This window comes from Drosophila navojoa, chromosome 2 (genome assembly GCF_054131105.1).
Source record: "Drosophila navojoa isolate 15081-1374.11 chromosome 2, UAZ_NAV_1.0, whole genome shotgun sequence".
NCBI classification, from domain to species: domain Eukaryota; kingdom Metazoa; phylum Arthropoda; class Insecta; order Diptera; family Drosophilidae; genus Drosophila; species Drosophila navojoa.
The window spans coordinates 31,803,011-31,826,099 of NC_142890.1; the positions used below are offsets into that span (position 1 = coordinate 31,803,011).

The 23,089-nt window shown below is 38.3% G+C and overlaps 1 protein-coding gene and 1 long non-coding RNA gene across 2 annotated transcripts in view; both read left to right on the forward strand.

Moving 5' to 3' along the window:
* The first annotated feature begins 1,728 nt into the window (after window positions 1-1,728).
* On the forward strand, window positions 1,729-7,519 carry Abd-B (Homeobox protein abdominal B). The gene is made up of 5 exons (XM_089256599.1): window positions 1,729-2,140; window positions 3,413-3,609; window positions 3,765-3,972; window positions 4,477-4,691; window positions 4,768-7,519. Exons 1-5 carry the CDS (start codon window positions 1,729-1,731, stop codon window positions 4,957-4,959), a joined length of 1,224 nt encoding a protein of 407 aa, XP_089112725.1. The 3' UTR covers window positions 4,960-7,519.
* Window positions 7,520-13,659: 6,140 nt separating this feature from the next.
* LOC115563577 (uncharacterized) overlaps window positions 13,660-23,089 on the forward strand; it is a 112,075-nt gene continuing 102,645 nt past the window's right edge. The window contains exons 1-2 of the long non-coding RNA XR_016197254.1: window positions 13,660-15,123; window positions 16,073-16,148. This is a non-coding gene — a long non-coding RNA (uncharacterized LOC115563577). The remainder of the gene's footprint in view (window positions 15,124-16,072; window positions 16,149-23,089) is intronic.

Sequence of the window (23,089 nt, forward strand, 5' to 3'; positions counted from 1 at the left end):
TGCCTCTGCTGATTGTTGTCGTTTTCGCTGCTGTTGTCAGTGTAAATTTGTGCTTCGCTCTGCGCGGTTGAAGACGTGCGACGGCAGCAGCATTACCGACTTGGGTATCCAAGCAGCGACAGCCACTACGTCGAGAACTTTGAGTCAAATTTGAGGCAACCGTTGTCGGATTACACTCTGCTTGGAGTGTTGCGGCCGTACGGTTCAAATATTTCATTTAGTCACAAATTCTCAAAATATACAAAAATAAAACAACTGAAAAGGCGTCATATAATGTGCTAGTAGTATATCTGTTAACTGCTCGAGCGCCGAGTTTAATTGTTTGTTTTCATCGTAAAATCAAATTTTATGACCAGTAAAAAAAACAACAGCAAATAAAAAAAAATCAAGCAAACAACTTTTATACTCCCTCTCACGCATTGAAATTTTCTCGCGCCAATTGTGCTGGCCAATAAAAACAATAAAAACACGAATAATACTAATAACAACAACAACAGTAATATCAAAATTCCGCAAAAAAAAACTATAACTATATTGTTTACTAAACTTCAACAGTGAATACAAAGTACAAAAAAGGAAGAAGAAAAATAAAAGACTTTAAGATTGTTGTAACAAAAAAATAAAGGAAAAAAAAAACAAGTTGACCAAAAAAATAACAGTTAAACCAAATTGAAGTCCAATTGAAAAGCCCAATTTGAAAACATTTGTGCCAGCTCCGAACACTGTGGTCACCCTGTGCTCGTTCTTCTCTTCGACTCGCTTTCGATCGAATAGGTCGGCCTAGCAGCGACAACTGTGGGTGGCTTTATGTAATTCATGCTCTCTTCGCCCGTCCAGCACAGCTCTTCACTCTGCCGCTCTCCCTCACACGCAACGGCGTATCTCATTCAGCTTAACTCAGCTCAGCGTGCGTGCGTTTGTGTGTGTGCGTGTCGTCGACGTGTACGTGTGTGTGTGTGTGCGTGAGTAAAACAACGACTGAACCAACTAGAAGAACTGTATGAAACTGTTTTCATATGACTGCGAATCAATTCAAATCAAAGCGAAAATATTGCAAAAATATTGGACTCATTACAATAAACTTCTGCTGAACGTAAAAATTGTTTAAAAGAATTAAAAAAGGAAAAACGAAATTGAAACACAGACCAAGGAATAGTACGAATCACTCTGCTCTGTGGCCCAGGGCTGTGCCCCGATTGGTGTTTCGGTGTGTTGAGAGTGATCCCTTTGTTCCCGCCGACTGACTGAACCGCATTCAAAATAACCGTAAATATTCCACCCCTCCCCCAAACCCCAACCATCCCGCTGGCGTGCGCTCTCTACGACCCCCACGATGTCTCGGCAGTCGGGTCGCACGCCACTGCCGGGGCTTGGTGGGGGCCGCATCACACACATCCTCATCCTCATCCACATCCCCACCCCTCCTCGACGTCCGCCGTGCTCCAACACCACCAGCAACAGCAACAGCAGCAGCAGCAACAGCAGCAGCAGCAACAACTGCAGCAGCAACAACAGCAGCAACAGCAACAATTGCATCAGTCCGCGCATTTGCAGCAACTGCATCACCATCCGCACCATCACCACCACCTGCCTCAGACCCAGCCACTGCATCATCATCTGCAGCATACGGTTGTCTCCTCCGCCTCGGTTGCATTGTCCACACCAACCTCTGTGCTGCAGCAGCAACAGACGACGCCTACAACACATTCCACCCCTACGCATGCTGCCATGTATGAGGATCCCCCACCTGTGCCAATCGTGCCCGTGCAGCAGCAGCAACAACAGCCGCCTCTCCAGCACCTGCCCCCGCCACAGCAGCAACAGCAACAGCAACAGCAGCAGCAACAGCAGCAGCAACAGCAGCAGCAACAGCTTACAACAACTCCTGTTGGCAGTGCCCTTAGTCCCGCCCAGACGCCTACTGGAACTGCCCCACAGCAGACTCAGCATCTCACATCACCTCATCATCAGCAGCAACAACAACAGCAGCAGCAACAGCAACAACAACAGCAGCAACAGACGCCAAACAGCGCCCCAAGTGGCCAGCAACAAAGCTCTGTTGTGGCATCTGGCCAGAGCCAAATTGTTGCTCCAACAACAGCGAGTGTCTCTCCCTCCAGTGTTAGTTCTCAACAAGCAGGTAAGCCCTCAAAGCATCTTCCAATTGGATTCGCCAATGTGAGAGACAGGCAAATCAATAATCTAATTGGGTTTGCAATTTTCATGCAAATAATCATTCTATGTTCCCTTATTCAAAGAGGCTTTTATATATGATCTATTCACAATATATGCAATTTTTAATTCTGTTTGGAATCACTAAAAAACTATACAAAAAACTATAAATATGACATGAATTTGTATTCCACTTACAATTCAATTAATTTTATTTTTTATTTTTTTTTGTAAATTGATTTTTTTTTAAATTAAATTAGGAAATAGGAATAAAAAGAAATTAAGGGTGATTAAAATCGTTGGTGGTATAATTCAAGAAGCTGTAGCCATAAATAATAAAATATACAAAACACCTAAATATATTTATAAGATTCTGTTGAGCTTATAACAATTATTAAAAATAAATAGAAAAATGTTATAATCATTAAACAACATAATAAAATAATAAAAATAAAATATATATAAATATAAATACAATAATATAATTTATAAAAAAAATATAGAAATGAAAAAAATTGTATTTCTATAGAAATACAAATGCGAGGTTATAGTAGTCTTTAAATATAGGTTTGTAAATCGGTTGAAAAGCAATTACTAGGTCATCGGGTTGCCATGCAATAAACTCTTCATACAAATATAACAGCTTGTATTCTGAATTAAAGAAGTTTGATTACAGGGATTCTTTAGTAATTATTTAGAATATTATATTATTTAGAATATTATTTTTTATTTATTTTTATTTTTGTACACTACATATATTTTTCAAATAAATATATAATGCTCAGGTATATATTGAAAGTAGTTGGGGTGGTATTCTTGATCTAAGTATTATTATTATTAATAAGTAAATATAACATTTCTTTTTTATCAAAATGTAGTCTATATTTATTTTGTAATATATTAAGAAATGCGCAGCTTTAACTAATATTATTACAATCATTCTATTATTAGTTCCCTATACAGTAAGCAAGTTCAAATTTAAGAAAGTTTTAATCGATATCTTTTAATATGTTTACAAATAATATGGGTTTTCTCATACAACTGCTTTAATAATAAAGTTGTATTAGAAAGCTATTTATGTATGTATTTATCCAATGTATATGCATATATTCACGTATATGTATGTGCGCAGGTTGAAGTGCTTAATTAAGAACGAACAATGCTCGTTGAGTTGTGTTATATGACAGGTCATCAATAACGACGATGTATTGTATTTGTATGTATCTGTTGTATTTTACAGACATGTCCATCTCATTAGCACCAATACATATACCCGCGATCAGGCCTGGCTTTGAAACGGACGCAACGACGCCAGTTAAGCGGCACGCGCATCCGTGGCCGTACGAGAATGAGTTCAACCAGTACCATGCCTCACCGTACTATCTCGATAGGGATCGCAAGCCTATGTTCTACGGCTACCCCGAGACCCAGTTTCAGGTGAGTGCTCGAGGCCAACGGTAGCAGCAGTAGCCAAGCTGACTTGCTCCCCGGCTCAGATCGGGCCGCACAGTCGACTCGGCCGTCTCGTAAACAACTCAATGTCAACCTCACCTTTGTTTTCCACCTCTCCCCCGCGCCCACTTCGTCTGCAGCCTGCATACTGGCCCAACTATCGCGATCAGCCAACCTCCGCTGCAGCAGCGGCCTACATGAGCGCCACCGACGAGCGCCATGCTTCAGTTAGTGCGGCAGCAGCGGCGCGGCAGTCAGTGGAGGGCACTTCGCAGTCCAGCTACGAGACGCCCACATACTCCTCACCTGGTGGGCTGCGCGCCTTTCCCGAGGCCTACTCGAGCACAGGTAAGTCGCAACAGCCTTCCACTCGCTTTATCGCTGTTCCACTTTGATTTTGTCCGTAGCAAAAACGACGCGACTACAGAGTTTGCCGTCTAATTAGCGTATTGAAAAATATCTGTTCAACAGGCATATATACATATATAAGCATGTGTATTCAGCCCGAAACCACCTAGGAGTAGCCACTCCCAAGCAACCCTCCAATATTTGTTATTAACGGAATATAGGAAGATGATTAGAAACAGTTTTGATGGAGATTTACCTTGATATTTGAGTATATAATAATAAGTAAGATTTGAAATGAGAGACAAAGAAGAATAAAGTTTTAAATTTTATGTATTTAATTTCATCGATGGGCTTGGATGTTATTGGTCAGACAGGTTTTGATCAGGGTTTCATGTGATTATCTAGTATTATTAGCTAGTAAACTATAAAAAGCTCCTATTCAATTATTATTAAGAATAATTTGGAGTCTTCAATCATTAATACATTTTTGTCATGTGTCGCCAGGCACTTCTGGTGGACTCTCGGTGGGCGCTGTCGGGCCTTGTACGCCAACAAATGCGATGCATGAGTGGACCGGACAGGTGTCGGTGCGAAAAAAGCGCAAGCCGTACTCAAAGTTCCAGACGCTGGAGCTGGAGAAGGAATTTCTTTTTAATGCGTACGTCTCGAAGCAGAAGCGCTGGGAGTTGGCGCGTAATCTACAGCTGACGGAGCGTCAGGTGAGTGAAGATGGGCATGATAATGAGTGAAACGATTGTAATTGGTTCGCATGATTCTGCGTGTGTATGTGTTTAGGTAAAAATCTGGTTTCAAAATCGACGCATGAAGAACAAGAAGAACTCGCAGCGACAGGCCACGCAGCAGAACAACAACAACAACTCCAGCAGCAACCACAATCATGCTCAAGCGGCACAGCAGCACCACAACAACCACCATCTCAACCTGGGCCTGAGCATGGGTCATCATGCCACGAAGATGCACCAGTGACCTTTGGACAACAGCAACGCTGGCGCCATGGGCTTTGCCACCTACTAGCATTTAGCCAATCCCCATCCGACGTCGCAGCCACACTTCGAGCCCCATCTCAGTTCGGTCAAGAACGAGATGATGCTTGACTTTACGTGCTAGCTGAGAGACGAGATCCACCAACGAACCCCGTATGCCAAACACATCGGACCTCACAGATCACTTTGAGGGCAGAAATGTGGCGGACGATGAGGAGGGAGGCAGCTAGGAGCCTAAGAGCTGGCGTTGCTGTTTTATTCAAAGTCTTAACCGTTGGCTCACCCCAACAAGAGTTTCAAAATGTTCTTTAATGAAGTACAGTTAATTGATAAGTCCGTGCTTGAATAACCCCATATAAAAGCAAGACAAACAAATGTAAATCACCCAGTTTATTATAGCTTGGTGCAGTAGGTGAGTGCAGTGGCAGAGTTAGCTGCATAAAGCATTAATGTAAACAATATATAAAAAATGGGAGAAGAAGGCGAAGAAGGGGAAGGAGCAGAAGTACGATACACATTCAATTTATCAATATTTGATGTGTATGTATGTATTTTCTTTATCTTTCTTTCTGTCCCTCTCACTCACTCTCTCTCTCTCTCTATCTCTCTCTGTCTCTCTGTCTATCTTTTGAACTATAAATATTATATGCATATACGAAATAATATCCATACTAATTATGAATACAAATACAATTGAAGTAGTAGATTTTAATGTAAGCGCAGGTTAAATCCAAGTGTAGGTCCACAGCAAGTTCTTCAACCTAAACAAACAAATTGTTTAACAATTTTTACAGACAGCACAAAATAGATATGCACACACATAAGAAACCCAACATATATAGACATATATATAATAGAGTATAAATATATATGTACGTGTGTTGGATCACACCCACGCAATATGCAATTCACTTAAACAGAGCCGGACTTTTAGCATAAATTTTGTCATTACAAATATTGTTCGTTGTGTCGTGTTTCTTAGGTAAATATTAAGTTCCTGTATATAAACTAAGACATGAAATCGCATCAAACAAAAAACGGATGCAAACTGAAAACTGAAATGAAACCGTCTTAAATCAATTTATGGTTTGTCAGTAAAAAAATAAAGAAAAGCAAATTCGAGAAATTAGTAAAAACACTAATAATGAACTAAATTAAACAAAATTATGTATGTAGAAATTTCGAATACAAAAGTCAAACTAATTTTATTGAAAATTATTTGATGTCTGTGCATATTTACTTCATAGTTAATGGCGCTTTTGATCTGACACAAGAAAATAGTGAACGCTAACGTAAAACATAAATTAAAACTAAAACTAAAAAACAAAATGAAGGAAATCCTAAAGAAGCAAATTCATTTAAACAATAACATTTAAGAAATACTTGTGGAATCGAATCGAACGGAGTTGAGCAACAATTAATTTACCATACATACCTTAAAGCTACTTACATTACAATTATATATAGATTACATATATATATATATACATAGTAAGGCACACATATATATATATATATATATATATATATATATATATATATATATATATATATATATATATATATGTATTATGTATATCAACTCAGCTTAATCCTGATATTACATCTAAGTTCAGTTATGTTGTGTAATTATCGAATTTTTGTTAATGTTTTGCTTCATGCATTATATAATATATTGTGTACAAGTATGTCTACATACATGATTGTCGTATGCCGCATATATACTTTACATGCATACTTAATTATTAATGAAATTATTTCGCCAATTGCTTTATCCTAGTTCTTGTATTATTATTCTTTCACACCCTTTGCATAAGTTGTAGTCTAAAGTCGGTTATGTTTATGCTTATTTTCGATTATAGTTTGTTTAGAAAATTTTTACATAGCATTAGCAATTCTCTTTTTTAAAAAGTTAATTATTGTGAATAAAATAAACAAATTGCAAAAATTAAATCCAACAAATATACAAAATTTCCAAACTAACGCATATAATACTCTTGTAACTCATTTAGCCAATTCGTCACTTTGCATTTATTTACTGAGTTACCAAAATATCTTCGGAATCCGCTCAAAACCCCTCTTGGCTCACTTAGTAATTTTCTTAGTTTTAATATCCTTTCTTTATTAATTTGAGTTCAATTATGATTTTGGTAAGTACTTTTGGCCACTATTAAGGCTCTTGTCGCAGAGGTTATCGAAGCGATTCAAGGACGACCTCTCAGCATCGAATTTATTCATAAGCCCCATAGAAGTTACTAAAACAAAGAATAAATAAACATATACAACATAAATTTGCAACCTATTTGAAATACAAAACTTAATATTAATTTTAGCTAACAAGTTCCGATGATTCAAGTCAATTTTTCCCTTTGTTTATTTATTCATATACATTTCTTTTGAATTCCGCTTTGCCTCTCAGTTACCGTTAACGTTTTTATTTTCATATAAAATAAAATGCAGCGCTTCTAAAAATGAAATCTAGATCGAAATAGTCTTGTTTTGAAATATGTCATAAGGTTAAATAAATTATTACGTAACTGTGATGTCTGAAGTTTTATTTACAAATATGAAGGGCATCGATAAAATTTAAAATTAACTAACGCGAATTATTGATAATCAATCTACGTTTCTCTGACTGCCCGTTAGAGATTTAATATTCTAAATATATATTATTGAGTTTCACTCAATTATTTCTGGATGGCTTCTACAAAATAAAAGGAAATTTTTGATAATAGGATATATGCTCTACCATCAGGCAAATGTAATTGTAATGAGTGTTATTTTTATGGAATAGAATAGACTTTTATTTATATATAAAAATATAAAAAAAAAATAAAATAAAAGTAACTAAGTAGTATTTGAAGCATCGAGGCAGTCAGTAGACATCTCTAAGGCTTATTTCTTATCCACTTTTGTTGGCATTGCAACTGTAATTGTAAAAGAGGTAATACACATCCAATTGTAAATTTATAGTCAAGGCCAGGTGATTATTAACAAGTAAGAAAACTCTAGTCGAGACTGCTCGACTAGGAGATACCCTGAACCCTCCAATCTGATATTCTACTCACTCTACATCCGTATGTTGGAAGTATTATTTGTCCTTAAATTGTCCAGCGAGACTATTGCAAAGTGATATACGAGTATTTTTCTGCATAATTATAAATCTTATTTTCTTATTATCTGATTAAACTGAGTATTGTGAACTGTCTGGCGTGGTAAATCGGATACGCTGGATCGGATAGAACGCTGAAATTTTGCGCGTAAGCCAATGCTATGATTCTATGAAGATTGAAATCAGGGTAAAATGGTTTTGTTAAAATGTATGTAACAGGTAGAAGGAGGTGGGGCAGAGCCCACAGAGTACATATATGTATTCTTGAACAGGGCGACGAGCTGAGAATATTTAGCTCTGTCCATCTGTCCGTCAAATATGAGGATATGTTTGAACGCATCGATCTTAGACATATAAGAGCTAAAGACTTCATATTGCATATCGAGCATATCACTAAAAGTCGATAACTCATCCCGTTAATTTGTTATCGATTAAAAACCTTATCAAAGTTAGTTTTTTAATTATATCTCCTACACCTCCAAAGCTTTGGAGGTAGAGTCGGAAAACTTGATATGTAAATTCATATGTATTTTATATAATTTCGATTTTTTTGTAATTTACCCCCCACCCCTATATCCATCCCATCACCCACACCTTTGTACAAGGCATATTTCAAATACTAGAGACGTACTTTGGCACACACTCGCGTTTTTATAATCACGATCTTTCATGTTATAATCATGGCATAGTCCATCAACAAGAAAAGCTTTTAGGCAATTAAGTTTCCAAAGTAAGCCCACACTATAGCCAATGCGTATTTATGCTTGCATCCCAATGTTTTTCAATGGTTGAGTGTAAGCAGAAAGACGCAAAGAATTATTGTGAAATAGCAATTATTCGAAGGGTTCAGGCGATTTCGTAGCCGAGCAGTCTCGACTAGAGTTTTCTTACTCAAATTTGGTATATATGTACACTCGGGCTGACTACCCAAGACCAAAAAGCTTCGACGGATATATGGATAGTTAAGTTATTTATAACCTCCTCTATCGATGACCCGAAAATTATTGATATATGAGGTTTCTACGCCCAGTAGAAGCGTGGCAAATCGGGGAAAACATAATTTTCTACAGTATTAGAGCTAAACTTAGCTACCAAATTGTTAATGGGATGTGAATGAGTATTCCACAGTCAGTAACATTCTTATTTGTTGAAAATGGGAAAAATGGTTTTGTGAAAAAGTATGTTTTTATACGTGCGTGCGGATGCATGTCTATGTATGTAAATGTGCATAAAAGAAGTACAGAATGATTAGAATATCAGATTAGAGGGCTCAGGGCATCTCGTAGTCGAGCTGTCTCGAGTAGAGCCTTCTTACTTGTTTGTTATGCGATTGGGATATTATTATACCGATGTCCACTTAGAACTGTAAGCTTATGCGTATATGCGTCTGTGTGCGAGTCTATGTATAAAGTAAGTTTGGAATTTTATTCGCAGGCATCAGGGCGAAATGTCGCTAAATGCCGACTAGAGTACTTTAACTTGCACCCACAAAGCACAGCGTTCTGAAACGAAGATAAATATAAGGGCAAAGCATTTCTGTTCAGTATGGTAAATTTTATATTTAAAATTACAGGGGAAGCATTTTTGTAATTGTGTTATACAAACGCTTAAATTGAAATAGATTATTTTCCGAAACTAGAGCGAATGGAGCTCTTATTCTTTGCAAGTATGTGAGACAGACGTTTTCTAACCGTTCTTCATATGATAATTTCGCGGCGATGCGGTGATATACACTGAATTTAAGGGAGACATACGTACGTTTCATTGGTGTCAAAGAGACGTAGCAATATGTGCTTGGAGTTTGTTTCCCAGTATTTCAGTTGTCAATGTAAAATGGATGTAAAATGGACTTTGACTTTGATGCTACATATACGAAGCGCACGTGACATCAAAAGATGCTATCTTTAATCAAATATGATACACAATGAGTAGCGGACCGGAAAGAAAGGTGAGGTCTGAATAAAACACATATGCACGGGTACAAAAATGAAATGTTAACTTATGATAAGATATTAACTTCAATTGTATTCATAGGGCCTGAGGGTAGGAAACATATTCTGTCTTATATACTTTCACTTGGTTATATGTAACTGAAATATACACAGATTTTTAAGTAAACGGCATTGAGGGGATGCAGAATATGCGCACAAAGGAAATGCTATAAAATGTACCCCGTTATATAAACATTCCCCTCTGTGAAGCTTGAAAGATGGTGAAGTAAAGTGTCTCCCAGCGACTTAATGCGTTTTTTATGTTATGTACAAAGAGAGCGTATTCGTGTCTATCGAACTCTATTTGGTTTCATAGGGTGGCGTATGACAGATATTTGCTTTGAAGTCGAATGCAATTATCGCACCCCTAGCCGAAAATGTTTCCTTTCGGGCTATTTTAAAATAATGCGAGTATTTGACTTGTTTTCCAATGTAACGAACCCAATCAACTTTCGCTTTCCAAAAACATTTGACTCACAAACACTTTACAGTTTATATTCTAATGAATATAATTAAATTGTGGGGATATGCATGGACATAAGTTTGCAATCCTATAAAGCGGAGCTATACAAATCGAAAATCATTTAACCATCCCAAAGTCATTCTGAAAGAACGAGTAGATATAGTGAGTCCTTAAAATGTTCTTTGCTACAGTGAAATGTAGGATATACGCCAGCTGGGAGCGTGTCCTTTCAGGAGAACGGTAGCCTCTATGGTTACAATTAAAACGCTCAAAATTTAACGACTATATTGATAATGACATTTTTTAGTGACTTGCCAAAATGATTTGTGGTTGCAAGTTCGAGATGAGGCAAATCAATAAATATATATCTTGAAATGTGCTGCATCTGGATTTTATGAATGAGTATTCTACAGCCAGACTAGGGTTACCATTTGGGCCGGAGAACATTCTGGGAATAACAGCCCAAGCAAAAAAAATCTAGATGGCGATTATTTGAGATAAATTTAAATTATGCACGATATCTACTTGAAATTATAATCACGTTATAATCATAGGCATAGTCCATCAACAAGAAAAGCTTTTAGGCAATTAAGTTTCCATAGTACGCCCACACTGCTGCCAATGTGTGTTTATGCTTGCATCCCTATGTTTTTCTATGTGTGAGTGTAAGCAGAAAGACGCGAAAAATGATTATCAAATATCACTTCTTCGAAGGGTTCAGGGGATATCGTAGACGAGCAGTCTGAACAAGCATTATTTTGATGGAAAAACATTTTGAATATATTTTATAATGGTCAATAAGAAGCCAAATAAAATTAGGGTGTAAATGTCATGAGAAACAACTCAATACATACAATAATTCAAGAAATGTAATGTTTCATGTTAATATAGTCAAATAAAGGATAATGTAATTTAATATTACGAAAAGGACATAAATAAATTAGTAAGCAATTCTTGAACTATGACTTTTGCTTTTATGGCAAGCGACCAAATCCTGTGCGTATCATCTACAATTTCATTATATTAAATGTTTGGGTATTTACTTCTGCTACTTTGTTTCTTCCTTTAGGGCTACAGAAAATATGTTAATAAAGATGATGTTACGGTTTATCCCACAATACCTTTAAATTAAGTATTACGTCAATAAAATGTATAAATAAAGAGAAAGGCGCGTTGCAAACTATTAAGTATATTTAAATATATCCTAATTTGGATGGATAACATATGTAAGACCCGTCCTTTATCATTTTTTGTTTCCTGAATCACAAAAGCAATTAATATTATATATAATCAATATATTAATGATCGAATCTCTTGTTTGCTTCCAGCTTTAAGTGTTGTCCTTGTAGTAGATCTTACAGATTTCTTTTAACAGAAGATTATTCCTTGCACAATTCTATTGAGCCATTTGTCTCTATTACTTTTCTCTATGACTCTGTTTTCTTCTTCTCGTTCTTTGTAGCATACTGACAGAGGGAGAGGGCGAGCGACAGACGGAGCGAGAGAGAGAGGGAAATAAAAAGAAAGACAGAGAAGTAGAGAGGGATAAAGAAAGACGAAAGAGCGGGAGAGAGAGATAGAGAATTGTGTCAAGATTTATTCTCGATCGGGAAGACCAGCTGAGTGGATTTAGCCTCGAGTTCTGTGAGTCTGTCCGATAGAGGTCTATATATACTAGGCGCAGATCAAAGTAGTGCTTAAATTGAAATTCATTTGGAAATATTCTATTCAATCACATTTTCCTCTCAGCAAATTTCCAACTACGATATGTTATATCCTTATTCGAGAATATGTTTTTATTTTGGACAAATATGATAGAGGAAGTTGAAGTGACAGTTCAAAAACGTTTATAATATCTTTGATATCCTCTAGTCGGGTAATCGTTTTCTTACATGTTTAAATTTAGTATTAATTGTCTATAGTCCATAAGCCTTCCTTCTAAATATATTTAATATAATAAAATGAATTTGGGATTCGATTCGATTCGTGTTTCTTGTATTCAACCCGAGCTTGGGCTTCGCCAGTTTCGCCAGTTTCGCCAGTTTCGGGTATAACAATACATATGCTTAATCGAGTTCGTGCTTAACATAAAGCTGTAACATTTGAATACATATTTTTGGTGTTGGTTAAAAGGGTTGATATCGAGCTAATTTGCTCTCGGGCTTATTTACATCCAACTGATTTTGGTCATGGAAGGCGTTAAAATAAAATGCTTTTAGGCGACCATCTTGTCAATGTTATTTTATTCTTTTCATTTGTATTTTTATTATTTGTGTGTGTGTGTGTTTTCCTTGCCTCCTAAATTCAATACGATTCGATGTGGTAATCAAAAGATAAACGGGTGATAGATGCGCACTGGGAACTGAACCCCAATTTCGATTGAAGATAAGAGCTGGTGGTGGTGGAATCTAGACAGATTGCTTTCGTTTCTGCTAATTTCGGGTACAGAACGGAATGCAGAAGGAATAACAATCAAATGAATTCAGGAAGAGAAAAAACAACAGCGACACCAACAACCACTTCTATGCGAAACTGAAACTCAAAATTGACTCGTCGCTGATGCCGATGTCGTCAGCAGCGAGTTTACAGACGCACACACACACACACACGCACACTCTCACACACACGGAAAGGCAAAGTATATACAGATCTCCGTCGCCGACGCATCGCTGACTCGTTTCGCACATAAAGATACAAATGTATCTACAGCAGACAGCAAATGGCGTATATAAAATGATTGGGCCTGGGTCTGTGTGTGTGAGTGTCAGTCGTTTCGTGCGAGTGCGAGTGCGAGTGCTCTGGTGGTTGTTTTCGTGTACGGCTGTGTGTGCGTGTGAGTGCGCGCGCGAGCGAAACGGAGCGAGCCGAATGCGCGCAACAGAAGGAGAGGGCAGCTGCCAACGCGTTTTATTGCCCATCGGTGTGCCTTTTTGCTTGAACTGCTGCTTCTCTGGCTTTTCATCTTTTCACCGCTAGCCGGCGATGCCAGTGGTGCTTGCTGTTGGCATGTGGTTGCTCTCAGCTTTCTGTTCCTGTTCGTTCTCATTCTTATTTCCATTTCCATTTTCATTTCGTTTCGTTTTCGTATTCTATCTCTCTATCCCCTATCCACTGTCCTCTGTCCTCTGTCCTCTTTGGCGTTCTGGCAAGCGTAAGTGTTGCGGCCACTGCTTCTGCTGTGGGTTTATGACCTTTTTTTCTTTTTTTGTCTAACTAAGCAAGGCAACGCTGTCATCGTCATCCACATCCCCATCCATATCACAAGCACACACACACATGCATATGTGTATACGGCCTGCATGGGCCAGCCCGGGCAAGTGAGGCAAGTGAAGCATTCACTCTGGCTCTCAACCACCGTCAAGAGACACCTTTTCCCCTTCGCGGAGCGCGTCCGTTCGTCTGTCTCTGTATCTGATTGCTCTGGCTGTTGATGTTCTGCTGTGGCTCTGGCTGAGGCTGTTGCTGTTGTTGTTGCTGTTGCTGTTGCTGTTGCTGCTGTTACTGTTACTGGCGGCTCTGTCTTCCCGTATTCTCACTCACACATTTGACGTTGCTGTTGCTTTTTGCTTCGTTCTTGTCTCGACGCCACTTCGTGCGCCGACTGCGCTTCCACAACCTTCGCCTTCGCCTTCGCCTCGGCATCGACATCGACATCGACATCGGCTGTGGCTGCGGCTGCGGCTGCGGCAGCCATTGACTGAACTGTCAAACTGAACAGCAAATATTATTTTTTGGACACTTTGCTCTCAGGTCGACGCCGCGTAAAGCAGGCGTCCTGCTCCACACACCATCCGACAATTGAAGCGGACAAGAATGCTCGATAGCCAAATCGGGGTCGAGGCTTCCAATTTTCCTGAGGTGTCGCATTCGCAGTCAGACAGTAGAAGGCGAAGCCCGGAGCCTGCACGGCTGCCATTCTCCAATTGTGCAAATTGAAAGAAAAAATGAAACAAAATAAGAAAATGAGAATGAGAATGGAAATGAAAATGAAAATGAAAACGCAAACGCAAATGCAAACAAAAAAGTGCTGTAAATCAACTCGAGCCGGTTCGTGTGCTGTACAAAATAACAGAATTAATTAGAATTTCGACAATGAAAGAAAAGGAACGCTCTGCTACAGCGCCCTTCGCCCAACTGTGAATGCACATACAACACACATCCGCACACACATACACATACGCATGCATATCTAAATGTGGATTACAATTTCGCGTGTGATTTCAAGCCAAGTTAAAAGTTGACGTTAACAATACTTGCGGGTCGGCTCGAAGTGCCGTTGGCTTGGCTTGTTTGTGTTTTGCTCTTCGATTCTGTAATGCTTCGCGGTCGCGGCTCTTGGGCTGGTCCCTGGGCCATCCGTACTTTGTGCTTCTCCCAACCTGCGTCCGTCCGTCCCGCGAGTCGCGTTCGTCGGTTTCTCTTGTGGCCTGGGCGTGGATTCAATTAAACTGATTTGTTGCCGCCATTTTTGACATTTCGGACATTAATAGTAAGTCTGATTTATCGTACAATGCTTCTCGTGCAAGCAACTTCCAATCCAACTGCTCCGGCAGACTCCTCCAGGTGACTACAAATGTGTGCGTAAGTAAGTGTGTAACTTATATAGTATATATACTTGAGTAAGGGTGTAAGCTACTAGAAAATGAGCATCAGGTATATTCCAATAATTCTACTCTAATGGTACATGACAGGGAAAATCGCAGAAACAGATGAATGGACGCTCGGATAGAGGAGCAGACTTTTCCGTAACGATCGCAGCAATAGTCAAATCATATCTAATAAATGGTCAGTCAGTAATAACACCAATAGCAGTACGGAAATTCTACACAAAATGCACTTAACTTTTGGTACATGGCAAAGCATGTGTTTAATGGACGGACGGGCGTACGGATAGTAAAGCTGACATTCCGTGTACAATTGTAGTAAATATACTAACATGCAAATATTACATAGCTGCTATACATACATTTTTACATAGAAATAAATTAAATAAATACATATAAAAAGGGTATCAATAAGTCGTTCAATTGATAAGGTGCTTAGGCGTCATTCATGGTTATATGATAGTCAGAAAAATATATATAATGATAATGTTGTGCGTAGATTTCATCTTCGATCCCAATGGCAGTGTACATTGATGTTTCCTTTACAGTAAGAGTTCAATCCATTTCACACAGAACCCTTTTTTGTGTAGGCCGATATTCAGGGAATTTTTTTCTATATACTATATATATCCGTATGCATATGTAGATTGCCCTAAAATATATATGAAGAAATTAAATTGCTGATATTAAAATAATTTTTAATTAAGTCAGAAAATGAAGTTTATCAACATAAGGCTATACCGTCGGCGGAAATAGCAAATTATTATTCTTAGCCTGCTGCAAAATAATTTAGTCATGTAAACAAATGTTACAGAGTTGCACCAACGATAAATGAATTGTTATTCCATTACAGCTTATTTAATATAAGTATAATATGGTTTTCGAACGATAATTTTGAGATTAATCGTTACCTATTTTCTTCCTAGTTATAGATTTTCGACGAAATACACAACGTCTTTTCAAGAACAAAATATGCTCTATAAAAAACAAATATTTTATGAGGTGAGTTATATCAATAGCTTAAAAACTATATGATCATCAATTCATATCCGATTGAGTGTTTAGTGTAAATTACTTTATAAACTACTTACATATCTTTTCCTTTTAATACTGCCTTCTTGTATGATGATGCCCATAAGCTATGAATCTCTTCAATTACGAATAGTTTATAAGGTTACCTATTAGAGGGAAATATTGACATATGTTAGCTCATAAAATGAAAGACAGACGATGAGGTCCGACTGCAAAATATCGAGCAGCCAGAGATCGGAGGCACGAAGTGACTGCTTTCCATAGGGAAAACTGGAATCCTTCAATGTGAGACAGGTAGCAGAGAGTAAGGAAAGGGTTAGTTCGGTTGCACTTTGAATGATTTATGATCGACCTGAAGAACGACCTCTCGCGTTGCATTCAATCGAACGAATGACGCAAAATGCAATGCACGGCATTTGGTTGTGGCATATTTGTGCCTAATGACGGTCCGAGATTTCTTCGGACCAGTGTGGTCCGGCGAAAGCGTGAAGACGGGTTCTTTTATGGCCACATCATAAAGCACCCGCATCAGCAGCTCCGGTTTCCAAATATTTTGATTTGGACAAAGGCCGAACCGAAACCACAGAAAACACGCAGCTGGACATCGAATTTGGGAACAAGGATTCCAGAAATGCCAAAATGCAAATGGAAGGGAAAAGGTTTCTGCTGCCTTGATTGAGAAGGTTATGCAAGAAGCACACATACATCTACGTTCGTACGTATATGCATTTGTCACGCTCTCTAACTAATTGAACCCCCATTGAATGCAAGAGCAAAAGCCAATTCGCTGACGTGTAGAACATCATGTCTCTGTCATAGTTTATTTCCTTTCCCCTTCCAAGGCAGTCGTTCTTCGGTCACAGACTTAATCGTATAAGCTTAATATTCAGCGAAAAGCCAAGCAGGGTGAATTAGGGTGAACCCACACGCCACCGAGCTTCTCTTGGGGCGTATCTCGCATACATATGCCCCATCCTCAGGCAGGGCTGAGACAGAGGCGAGGAAATTATGAAGGAGACTGAAACGCTGAAATCCTAATGCGCGACATAGGCATAAGCTGAAGCTACTCCTTGAGAGGCGCGCCCGGGGCTCAAGCTGGTGTCGCGGCGCAGGTATCAGTTGGCTTGGAATCATGTAATTTATTCTGACACTTTCATAAAAAGAATCCTAACTCTTGGCAACAAAGAAAGACATTATCGCCGCATAATTAATGCCACATGTTGCAACTCGGCGCGGAGTGTTGAAGGTGTGGGGAGGGAGAACGGGGGCGAAAGGGGAGCAGCCGCTGGCAGTGCACCGCGACATAAAAACGTCCAGACATCTCGATCTGAGGGCGCTGTTGCCCTCGTTGTTGGCGGCACCAAGAAAATTCATAAAGCCATTCGAGTTTTAATTGCTTTGCTAGAGCGTCGGCCCCAAGCGTCATTTCCATATTGAGCGCTTCTCATTTGAATAAATTTATAAAAATGTTAATCAGCGACGGGAAAACCAACTGGAAGCAACACAAGCCGCAAGTCCCAAAACCCAGCCCAGCCCACGCAGCTGCCCCACTCCATTCTAACATTATTTTATTCACAATTTCCATCCCGCTCACTGCTTGCCTCTCGGCTCTTGCCTCTTGCTATCTTTCCATTTTCGCTTTGTCTTCCATATTCGCCGGCAGGCGCATGCGTCGCTCTGGTGATGCGACAGAGGCCATTAAAAAATGGGCGGAGCTAAGGTCGCCATAGTCAAGGGTTCAACGCACAGACGGCGTGGTAAATTTCGGTTGTCTCGACCTCGGCGACTTGTCCGCCGAACAATGGTGAATATGGAACGTGCTGGACTACATACCTATGTATGTACATGCATACGCATACATACAATCATACTTCAATTCACACTTAGATTTTTCTGGTCGAGTTTAAAACATGTAGGTGTGTATATTCTGAGTGGCCTGCGTATGCTCTGTAAATGTATAGAGCTGACACGATATTTGTGGCAGTTGTAATAAAATAGAAAATTTGTTGGTATTTAGCAAAATTAATAATACAGCAATATTATATTATACGCATATATGTAAGTACATTCAAAAAAAGTTCAGCTGTCGTAGCCATTGTCGTTGTTGATGAAGCTCGCAAGAGTCCTATAATTAATTCATTGCAAGACATATGTTGCCATATTAAGATTGCCGTAGAAGAGCTTTCATCCATCAATCGATAAACGTAAAAGTTCAAATTGGTAAAATCAGACATCAAATTATATTTCCCATTATCTTTATTATTCAAATTAAATTTTTGAATATTTTTCTTAGTTCATAAGTAATTGATATTGACAATCGTAGTTTACTTTACTTTTTACTGGTGACCCTTAGAGTATTGTCGCCAGTAGTGTTGATAAAGCAGTGAATTTAGCGGATTGTTATCATTTCTGTTTCCAATTTTATTCGGAAAATCAGAGTCGCATTGCTGATTCTGGTACTAATAAACAGCTTCGGAATTTGAAATAGTATTACCACCAATCACTAAAAAATTGATTGGAAAAAGGCTAAATAATAAATAAGATAGTAGATTAATCTTAATATGGGTTTCTTATTGCTTTCTAAGTATTATGCTTTTCATTATTTTAGATATTAGATTTTAGATAAATAAATAAAACAATAAAAATACCTCACAATATATTAGTTGAAATTTAAAAAGTATTGACATTGACAGAGTTGAAGCATCAGATAACTAGATTTATTATTTTTTATACTTTGAACCCATTGAAAGTGGGAAATCAGGGTATGTTTTTGTGAAAAAGTATGTAATAGGCAGAAGGAATCATCGCAGACCCCACAAAGTATATACATATATTCTTGATCAGCACGACGAGCTGACTCGATATAGCCCTGTCCGTTTGTCCATCCGTCCGTCTGTCCGTATGAACGCCGAGATCTCAGAAGATATAAGAGAGAGAGCTGAAATTTTGTGTGTATACTCCTGTATACCATACGCAGTACGAATTTGCTTTATTTTTTCGATAACTCATCCGATAACTTTTTATCGAGAATAATCGAAAAATTGATTTTGTTATTTGAGCCTCATTGGAGTACTATTAGACGTGGAGAATTCAGATTTACTGTCGAGCAGTCTCGACTAGAGCCTTCTTACTTTACTGTTTATAGTTAATATTTGTGATTCTATCATTTATCATTGTAAATACTGTTTGTACGCCTGTCTGTTCGTCACTGCTCGAATAACTCACCATCTCTATTTTCAAGAATTGCGTTTTGCTATACATACATATATAGTTTATCCTACTATAACAATATTTGGGAAACGCTACATCTAGTGTAGCAGAAACGGTTTTTGATAATGATCAACTAACTAGATATTTCGAATATATAGTCGCGCTGAAAAAAGCATTGCCCGTTGATCAACTATATTTTCCACGATAGAGCCTCTTTATTTTGCAATGTCAAAATCCATCACAGGCCGACAAAAGAATTGTGCATCCATTATATTAAAAGTTAGTCTAGAGAGACAAACTAGTTTCAACTATTTTTATACCCTGAACCCATTGAAAATGGGAAATCAGGGTATAATGGTTTTGTTAAAAGTATGTAACAGACAGAAGGAGGCGTGGCAGACCCCACAAAGGGTATATATTCTTGATCAGGGCGACAAGCTGAGTCGACTTAGCCCTGTCCGTCTGTCTGTCCGTCCGTCCGCCCGTATGTATGAACGACGCGATCTCAGAAGATATATAAGCCAAAGACTTGAAATTTTTTTCCTAGGTCCGTGTATATCACGCGCATATCGAGTTTATCACTAAAAATCGATAACAACTCCCGATATTTTATTATCGATTAAAACCCTTATAGAAAGTCAGCTATTTAATTATATCTTCTACACCTTTAGAGCTAGGACTTCCAAATTTTAATTGTAGACTTATGTGTATTTTATATAATTTCGATTTTTGTTAAAATTTATGTACCCCCCACCCTCACCTTTGTAAAACTCGTATTTCAAGTACTAGAGACTTGTGCTTTGGAATGTACACACATTTTAACATTATGATCAAGTTCTGAAAGTTTCATTAAGATTGGACGTAGAGAAAATCAATTATTCAACAAATAATTTCGTATTATATTGCCTACACTGCAGCGCAGCCCAAGCGCAGTCGCTGCTTACTGCGCAGTTAGCAGAGCGCGTTCTAATACGTGCGTGTGTATGCATGTGTGCCCAAAAGCAGTGTAGAGTGAGTAGAATATCAGATTGGAGGGTTCAGGGTATCTCCTAGTCGAGCAGTCTCGACTAGAATTTTTTTTACTTGTTTTAGATTGATATCGAGTATTTAGTATTCCTGAATGAGACATACATTTGTTCCTATTTGAAGAGGTAATATACGATTTCAGATTCGCTTTACAATGACAGTTAAATATTTCCGACGCAATAAAAAGCTTGTTAATAAATATATTTCGGAATTATAATGGGTAAGCGATCAGTCGAATATATTTTAAAGAAAGTTTTGTCGATATGTTTTAATAAAATCTTAAAAGTAAAATTCAAAGCTACCTTAAGAAAATCAGCAAATAATTAAAAGCAATGTTCTGATCAACAAATGTGCAATATAATATAACTGTAAGAATTCGATGTCCTATCGGAGTTCAGCACAGTTCAGTAGCCAGGTCACACACCCCCGTGCAGAGCGACCTCTGGTGTTGTTGGCCTGGCGCTGTACAGGGTACGATGAGCTGTAGATGGCGTCGCTGTCAATCGAACAAATACAATCGCATGTTTTCGTTTGGCAGTCGCTCTCTTTTCTCTTGCATTCTCTTCGGCTCACGCACACAAGCAAACATTCTGAAATGCTTTTGTGTTGGTGCCTCTGATTCGATTGTGTTGGTGTCGAAGCGGTCTCTATGGGATTCTGAGCAGAGCCATTTTTCCGGATCGCATTCCGAAACATTCCAGAAAAACGTCTAGCACGCATCAGAATCTGATTTTACCATATGTAAAATGCTTTGTTGGCTTTACCTGTTAAAGTTCACATTAGAAAATCGTGTATCCAATTAGCTTTTCCTTTCAACTTGACATAATTTATAGAGCGTCTTTGAATTTCCTTTCCATGCCGAATGATATACGATTATGAATTACGAACTCCATAAGATAATTTTGAAATGCTGTCAACAACAACGAACACGTGCTATGAAACAAATGAATTTAAAATAAATTTGTTCATTTAATCGCTGAATAAAAATAGAGAAACTTCAATTGACATGGGAAACTATTTACGAACCCTGACTGAGCCCCGATAGGCTCTGTTCAAAAGTCAAGTAGTCCATAAATTGCAGCAGCAACAAGTCTAGAATTTTAAACCAAAAACAAAAAGCAGCAGATTACAATTGAAAATGCCCGATGAATCTCAAGTGCTGAGCGAGGGATAAGTAGAATTTCATATCAACTGAATGGTGGGGGAAATTAATGACAATGTAAAGAAACAAAATGGAATTACTTGTCATAAGCAAAATCCAATGCAGCCTGACAAGTGGATAGCTGGAGAGAATTATTTGACAAATGGATGACTGCTCAGCTCCTGAGTGCTCTTTTGTGAAAGGACGAGAAGGATGCATATATAATCAAGACCCCCATTATGCGTCTGTCAAAATATAGTTGAAAGGGAAGTCATAACTAACTTCGTAAATTGGAAATTGTCAGGCACTTGATTGAGCAGCCATACCGAAAATCGGTTGGAATATATTTGGAATATTTGTAGGCTTCGTGCTGCCAAATTAAGTAATTTTGAATTAATGGCTCTCTCTCTCGAGCAACGATGCGTTGATGAATATTTCTCGGGCTATCAAATAATTATAAATGCACACGCATGCCGCTCAGCACGCTGGAATTGATTTACGATGAATAATGAATAAACAAAAGAACAATTTTGTATATTTTAGAAATTCACTTAAGAATTTTAAATGTGTTAGGCAGCCTCATGTGATATCACCGAAAACCAAGATAATACAGTTACATTCGGCTGTCTGGTCAAATACAATCAATTTAAAAAATCGTACTAAAAAGCCCATCTCCAAAACCATTGATGTGTAGAGTGAGAAAATTGGGTTTTCTCAATACTCAATGCTTGATGTGATCAATGAACTTTCAGAGGGAGACAGAGAGAAAAGCTAGAATATTTATCTTGTTATAATGAAACTGCAGCTTCTAATATATATATTTAAGCATATGGATATATTTCAATAACTAACCGAAAGACTTGCTATTAACAATCGACGATTTACTTTAGTAACAAAATATTAATAATAACCAGATCACTTGGGCAAGTTGATCGACTCAATAGACCACAGTCTCTTCTTCCTAGACCCATTTGATTCAAATATGAACTTAGTCTTGCGTGTGGCAATCTCATTTATTGTGTTGTTGCTGTGATTCGCATCATTCGATTGCTGACCTTAAACCCATTTAGTATTATTTGCCCCACATCCGGGGCTTCAGAAGTCGCCCATAATTGCAGTGCTTTCAGCCTAATAACAGCAATAAAAGCACAGATCCAAACAAAAGAAGTAGCTTCTCTATAGAGCATCTCCCATGCCCCATGCCCCATTCCTCACTCCCCACTCCCCGCTCTCCGTTTTCATACTTTAAGAAAAGACACTGTAAACGACTTTTGGCACAAAAATTATATTTGAGAGCTGGCTGGCGCCCGGCGAATATGATTTTATTGCCGAGGCCATTGCTCTAGGGTCGATCCAGGGTCTTAGGTCGGGGCGTGGTCTAACGCCAGTCACTGCTGGCATTCCCCATTCTCGCATTGCATTACAATTCATTTTGCAAATGTCGAGAAGAAAAACTTGAAATAAGCTAAAAGCAAAATTGCGCACAACTAGCCAAGTCTCTTTGTGTGTGTGTGTGTGAGTGTGAGTGTGAGTG